The following is a 7,464-nucleotide window of genomic DNA, read 5'->3' as shown; positions in this document are numbered from 1 at the left end:
AAATGAAGTGTTTTATAATTTCACAAATTTTGTTAATTATGCCATTCAGTTCACTTTCAATATAATTCACTCCAAATATAACCACAAAAAATATATAAATACGCTTAGTTAGTTAACCTAAACAATTGATTAGAAAGTGAAAAGCAAAAAAAAAAAAGAAGATAAAAGATATATACAAATTTTCAAATAAATGGACCTCCATGTTTTCTTAAATTCTCAAATAAAATTAATAGTTAAATAAAATTAACTCATCAGAAAAGAAATGGATTCCATACCATAGAATAATACCAAGCTCACGTGCCTTTTTCCCAATAGATAGCAAGTATTCCTTTACCTAGAAGCTTGATACGAACCCAACCACCTGCAACACATAGCCCAATTTGGAGATTGAAGTGGCAAAGAGTGTTGAGAAGTTGATCGAATATATATTTTCTCAAATTTTGTCAATTCAATCTTGTTCCTAATTTGAACACAACCAGCTGTTTTTGGTGATGATGTCCCTATCGCTCTGCAGCAAAATTGATGAAGAATAACTCATGGGGCTCTTTTTTCATTTGGGAACTGAAAGTTTTGAAATGGAAAGGTTTGGCTCCTGATGCTGCTAATTTCATTGTCTATCACGAGCTTTTAACAACAATAATTTTTAATAATCGTCTGGAGTAGACTTTTAATTATTTTCTCTCACCTTTCACCACTGAAGGATAAAGAATAAATCGTTAAAATTATTGGAAAAATATGATAGAATACTAAAATCTGAGTCGTATTGAAAATTGTCTTTAAAAATTTATTTTATGATCCCCAAAATTAAACAGGTTGTTTTGAAATTTAATTTCGAAGATCAAAATAATAAGAATTTATCTGTCATTTATAACTCAGCAGAAAGTATAAAGAAGAAGAAATAACGTAGAAAATGAGAGTATATTTTTTTTATGAAAATGCAGGCTATTTATAGCAGAAAAAATAGCTGTCATAAACTGTTATAAAAATTTTAACATAATATAATAAAATCATAATAGATAGATTTAATATTAGATTTAAATATCAAGCATGCAATAATAAAAATATCTAATAAATAAAATTTTCAACGAACATAAAATTTTCGACCAGCACATCATCTTTTGAAATCTAAATTTATTTTGCTAACAGTTGGCAGTATTGTTCCTTTGTAAAATTGATAGTACATATGAGTTCCTGCGTAATAGAAGCGCCTCAGTGTCTTCTCAATGGAAAAATGGAGTTAGGAACTTAGGATTGCAATGTAGTGTGTAGATGGGAGGTGGCGTAAAGTTGTAGAATAGTGCACAAAGTTCTTTTCTTGAAAGTTGCTGAACAATTTTTCCTCTGAAATTATTTTTAATAGGAATCAGTCAACTTGTCATTTGGAAATCTACTCACTTACCCATGGATAGAAGAAAAAGTGAAGAATGATGAACTCTCTATTCATGGTGGATACTATGACTTTGTTGACTGTATATTTGAGAAATGGACGCTGGATTACAATGCAAGCAATTGGAAGGAGGAAAGTGGCCAAGTTGCAATAAAGAACAGAACATTTTGGTGCTAAATCTATCTCTGGTTTGTATGTTGTATTATTATGTATTTTTACTCTTCTTATGGTTTGTCCCTTTTGTTAATAGATATCATAACAGTTGAAGGATAATGTTATTCCCTTGAATAGAAGGGAATAACTGCCATATTGTATTGTGTTGTAAACTTGAAATTTTATTTTTCTTATTCTGTTGTAGTCTTAGCTTTGTAGACTCTACCACCTTTATGCACCATTGCCCATTTGGCAGAAATAATTTGCAGTTGCTGTTTCTAATAGCTGATATCTTTTGATCTTTTCTTTATACCTATATCGATGTGTAAAAGTTGAAGCAACTTGAATCAGAAGATTATTCGCTCTGCAAATAGATTATAGGCAAATATTCAGTAAAATTCAGTAGAAAAATTATGCATTACTGTTTGCCCATACTTGATTACAGTTTTATGAACTGTCGTAGAAGCTGCTTGTCCCCAGATGAAAGAGATTCTTGATATTGATATCCATATAATCTAGACGATATTCCTTTCAATGGTTATATTATGATTTATGAGGTTCTTTGAAAGATGTATGCAAATACTATGTGAGTGAGCATGAACTTAGCTGCTCTGGGATGTATAAGCTGTTCCAAAGAATTTTGTTAAATTCCCATATCAGAATATGAATGTGGATAAATTCATGATGACTTGTAGAAGGGAGAACATTGAGCAGGCAAGAAGGAAGAACATGATAGGGTTTGAGGGTGGATTGACCTAACTTTTAGAAAGTTGGTGAAAATAAGCATATCTAGGAGACTAGGACTCCTTTTCATTGAACATTTCTGTGTCCCTGAAGAAAACTAATTTTCTTGGTGCATTATCTTTGAAGGTTGGAGAAAAGATGATTGCTTGACAGAAGGTGTATATGTTAGATACGTAAATCAAGTAATCTGTAATTGACTATGATTAAGAACCATAACCTAGCCATCAACCAGTGAGTAACAAACAAGCTACAGTTTCCATTGATCTTTGAATGGAGCATTCTCCATTTCTTGGGTCTGGTTGACTTGCGTCTAATGATTCAATTTGTTGCAGAGAATCCCAAATTTTCTCTAGAAAGCATATTGGAATTAGAGAAGTTTTGAAAGAAGTTGGGAGAGTATTTTGTTTTCTGAATGATGTTTTTTGATGTGCTTTCTCTTCTGGTGTAGGAGTTCTGCTGCTTGAACCATGTGTTTCTCAAGCTGATGATCTATTGGAGCAATAAGTGCCACAATGTCACACCAGTCATTTGGTATTCTTTAGAAGACCATACTTGTTTATTATAAAGTTTCTGAAAAGCATATGAAATTAGAATTCGTCGAGGCAGATTCAATCATGAACATTAGATAACCTCAGCAATTTTAGGAACTGCTAAAATTACAACTCAAGATATGTCAAAGTTTAGAAGGTAGGTTGGCCAACTTTGCAGATGAGGCTATCTTCATTGAACATTATTTTAAAGTTATTAGGAAATTCAGAGATTTACTGCAACCCAAACACGCAGCGGAAAAATTAAAATCTCTGATTTCCTTACCGAAATCAGTGTGCTTCGTTTAATTCGAAAGAAAGGATAAGCTACTAACCTGTTAGACTCAACGAGAAGATACAATCCCGGACTCAAGGTGCTGCTTTTTCAACGAACACCCGCTATGGTATCCACACGAACGTCTGTTATCCTTCTAGAGTGCTAGCTCTCTCAAGGATGGATATATTATGTGCTCCATAATCTGCAACTGTTAGACTGAATTTTCTAAAAACGTTCACTCCACAATTCGTAGAAGGAGTTTTGATATGTTTCAGTCTTTTGTTTTCCTACAGCTCTTTTCGTAGTGTTCAGAACCCACTATCACGATCTCACAGATATTCAAATATCTTATGTGATAGAGTTGTGTTCATAACCAACTACTACCATCTCGCAAATACTCAAATATCTTATGTGATAGAGTTCTTTATCTGTAATAGTTATAGACAGACTGCAGATCCTTTTAAATATTATTATCTTATAATAATAAATAATTAATATTAATAATTAATATTAATAATAATAACACTTTATTATTATTAATTATACTAATGGACTTTTAGTCCATTAATATAGCACATCAACAACGTTCTTGTGTATGACCCAATAGGCTCACATTAATTGGCAATAGGTCCAGGCTCACACTAATTGGCAATAGGCCCAAGCTCACACTAATTGGCAATAGGCCTAGTCCCACAAGACCCATAAATCATAAGTGGCCTATAGCAAGATATTATGACTACTCAACTAATATGATGATCGATAGTCCGATAAAGCATAATAAATAAAACATGTATTAATCCATTTGTCACACGATATCTAGTTTGAACATAAGTCATGGTCAATATCAAACTTATAATGTTCAAACTTATGATTTCTCGATCTCTAAGACTGATAAATTCAAATGATATTGATCACACTATCAATTCATTTGAGTACGGCCATACATTTCTCAGTCTCACTTATCGAGGGGTCCAGAAGATATCTCTCTTAAAGAGAGGGACAAATTCTATCTTGATTGTTCAATATCCTTTACATAATTTCTATTATACTCAATCATAACATTTATGATTGTCCGATTAAAGACAATGTTTGGTTATGTCAAAACATAACAGTCCTTATATTGGAAACTATGACAATCTCAAGTCAAAGAATTAAGACATAACTACTTTGATATCTATTTATGACAATAATCCATGTAGTGATCTCAGTGCGGGTCCATCCAATACTTTGTTCTCTAACAAGTATCTATGATTATTGAATTATATCAATATATACATAATCATCTCATGATTATCAATCAATAACTATACTAGTTATATTTTATTATTATCAACATAATAATAAGTAACCAGGGATGTTAATCATTATTATGCAATATGCAAATAAATAATAATGATAGTAAAACCTCTTTTATTAATAACCAAAACAACATACAAAAAGTCTAAAATAATGGCTTAGGGCAAATACACTAACAAAAGTACCTAGAGAAGAACCATTCTTCAGAATCTTTTCTTCTGTAGCTAGAACAAGAAAGGGGTGAGTTATTAAATAGGTGAAAATGCTTGAACTTGACAAGTGTTCTGATTTCTGAGGATGATTACAAGTAAGAACCATATTTTAGCTTATTATCAATCTTTTAGCCACGGTGTTGGTGGGAAGTTGAGCTAACAAGACACAAGTTTTCCCACCAAATTGCCTTTGAAGATTCCCCATTCTCCACTTCCCAGTTCTATAAAAGCTCAACACAAGTGAATTATCAACACGCACAACAAAATTGGGGAGAAATTTTATTTACTACTCACTTTGCAGCTGGTTGATCTTGTCCCCAAATTATGGCCTATCTTCCCTCCTCTTCCCTCATCGTTCTGCTCTCACTCATCACTCTATCAATCTCTGTAGATGCACGACATCTTCTGGAGACAGCATTGCCTGAGGTACCTGAGCTTCCCAAGCCTGAATTGCCTTCAGTGCCCAAGGTTGAGCTTCCACCATTACCTGAAGTCCCAGCCTTTCCTAAACCTGAATTGCCCGAGTTACCAAAGCCTGAAATTCCCACTCTTCCAAAACCTGAATTGCCTGAGTTACCAAAGCCTGAATTGCCAGCTTTTCCCCACTTGCCTGAGCTGCCAAAGCCTGAACTGCCAACTTTTCCCCACTTGCCTGAGTTGCCAAAACCCACGTTCCCTACGAAGGACACTAAACCTCCTCAATCAACTACCAGTCCTTAGACAAATATACCATAAATGTTTCGATGTTTGATCTTGCAGTGATGACTTCATCTTTCACATTGATCAATCATTCACGTCTTCTGAAATTAATTCATATATTACATATATACAATGAAATTTGAAGTGAGTGTTAGTCCTATAATATTTCTATTTCATATATTTGTGTGATGTACGTTGTTGGTTTATATTCTATATATAAAGTTGATCCAGCTTATTTGTTTGATTTTGGGTATGGTTGTGATCAATCTTATTAAATAGTTGATGATCCAAGCACTTCCACGTAGAGGCTAAGAGAATTACTGAGTTTAAAAATTAAACGTTGTTATTAATTAAAAAAAATTATACTGCTTAATATTATGAATTACTGAAATTAGAAACTGCTGGTGGCTTAAAATTGAAAAAAAAAATTATACATTTTTATCTAAAATTTAATTTTTCAAAACAATTCTGAACCACCAATTTAATTAAAATTGTAGATTAAATAAAATAAATATGATTTTACTTTTCTTATTATGATAGAAAAAAACCTTTTTCTCTATAACTATGAAGAAATTTTATAGAGAAATCAAAAGAAAGATCTAATTATGTGAAGATATGCATATCATGTGTTGAACTAGATAGGCCCTAATTGGTCAAGACTAAGACACAAAACTAAATATTAAAATAGAAAAAATACAAAAAATACAATCATATGTGTTGAATTAGGCTTTAATTGCACATCATCAATTTACCATTAATTTTTTTATTTCGAATATGTAATTTATTTTAAGATATGTGTTTAATTTTACGTAAATATAATATTTTATGATATGAATTTTACGTTAATAAAAAATTACTATTATTTGCAAATGACATAATATTATAGTATTATTAAACATAAAATTAAATCCCGTTGAATTAAACTACAAATCTTAAAACGAAAATTTAATAAACCTATAAATTAATTTTTTATATTTTTTTTATTAAACTTAGTTGAAAGAGTTTGAGCCACTTACAGGACTACCCTATGTAGCCTCTCAATTCTACTCGCTCTTATACCTCATTTGAATAAAAAAAAATATTATATAACAATAACAATAATTATAAAAATTTATAGATGATATTATATTTATACACATACACATTATGTTCATAAATTATAATGGAATACAGAAGTTTTAAGTTAGAAATTATAAATACAAAATAATTTATCAGACGTTTATAATATATTAATTAAAAAAGATATACACACGTAAATATCTAGTAATTATAGAAATCTAGATGAGCTCCAAATATAATCTAAAAATAAATTTTAGAATATATAATACCACGTATATCAATTCCCAATTAGGAGGGTAAATAAATAATTAATTAATTAAAGTATTATAAAATTTCAATTAATTATGAAAAAACGATATAAATTTAGATATGTTTAATTAAAAAATATATATATATTTGGATGTAAAATAAGTTTTATAACACTATAATTTATTATGTTTGGTACTCATAAGCTTAGCCTGCATCTAAATAAATCGGAAAGATTTTAGCTTCTACTCTCTCAATCTTCAATCCCCATTTTAAAAATAAAAAAATTAATATAATTTTTTTATATTTATACATATTTTAATTACATACTCTCATTTAAATAAAAAAAAGTTATTTGGAAAAAGAAAAGGAAAAAAATGAACAAATTAAGTCAAAAAAATTAAAGGAAAAAAATTAGGTATTGTTGAATCAAAGATAAATTTACATTATGTTTCTCCATTATATTATATAGAGTAGAATTATTATAATGGTTTTAAATGTGCTGACTCAAAATTCCTAAAACAAGCAAATGCATTGGATGTAAGGCTATTTAAACAGATTAATAGAACAAAGATACAGAATAAGCATAAAAAAAAAAAAGTAAACAAATGGGGAAGAAAAGGCACAAAAATAATATAATAAGAATTCAATGGAAATGGGTGTTTTGGGTATATATGTTACAAATATGTTTTGTGATTTTGTAATTATATGAGATTTTTTTAATAAATATTCAGCGAATAATCATAATTTTCAACCTGCCTTATTAACCCATTTAATAGGAGTTAGCTGGGTGCATAGGCGCCCAATTTTATAAATATTCATTTTGTTTATTTTTGTCGTTAAAAATATAGCAAAACATTAAAT

At 30.1% G+C, this 7,464-nt stretch overlaps 1 protein-coding gene across 2 annotated transcripts; it reads left to right on the top strand.

Annotated features, from left to right (window-relative positions):
• Nucleotides 1–4,840: 4,840 nt before the first annotated feature.
• Nucleotides 4,841–5,538, top strand: LOC110618992 (protein PELPK1). Of its 2 annotated transcripts, XM_043958590.1 has the most exons (2): nucleotides 4,863–5,103; nucleotides 5,152–5,538. In XM_043958590.1, exons 1-2 carry the CDS (start codon nucleotides 4,921–4,923, stop codon nucleotides 5,314–5,316), a joined length of 348 nt encoding a protein of 115 aa, XP_043814525.1. In that variant the 5' UTR covers nucleotides 4,863–4,920; the 3' UTR covers nucleotides 5,317–5,538. The 2 variants fall into 2 exon arrangements, with proteins under 2 accessions (XP_021617949.1, XP_043814525.1); XM_021762257.2 differs by having other exon boundaries at nucleotides 4,841–5,538.
• Nucleotides 5,539–7,464: the final 1,926 nt, after the last annotated feature.

Source organism: Manihot esculenta, chromosome 7 (assembly GCF_001659605.2).
Source record: "Manihot esculenta cultivar AM560-2 chromosome 7, M.esculenta_v8, whole genome shotgun sequence".
Classification (NCBI taxonomy): Eukaryota; Viridiplantae; Streptophyta; class Magnoliopsida; order Malpighiales; family Euphorbiaceae; genus Manihot; species Manihot esculenta.
This window is presented reverse-complemented; position numbering and strand designations above follow the sequence as displayed.

Bases quoted from the DNA above. Each gene is read 5' to 3' on its own strand.
- LOC110618992 (XM_021762257.2), top strand. From the start codon at position 4,921: ATGGCCTATCTTCCCTCCTCTTCCCTCATCGTTCTGCTCTCACTCATC.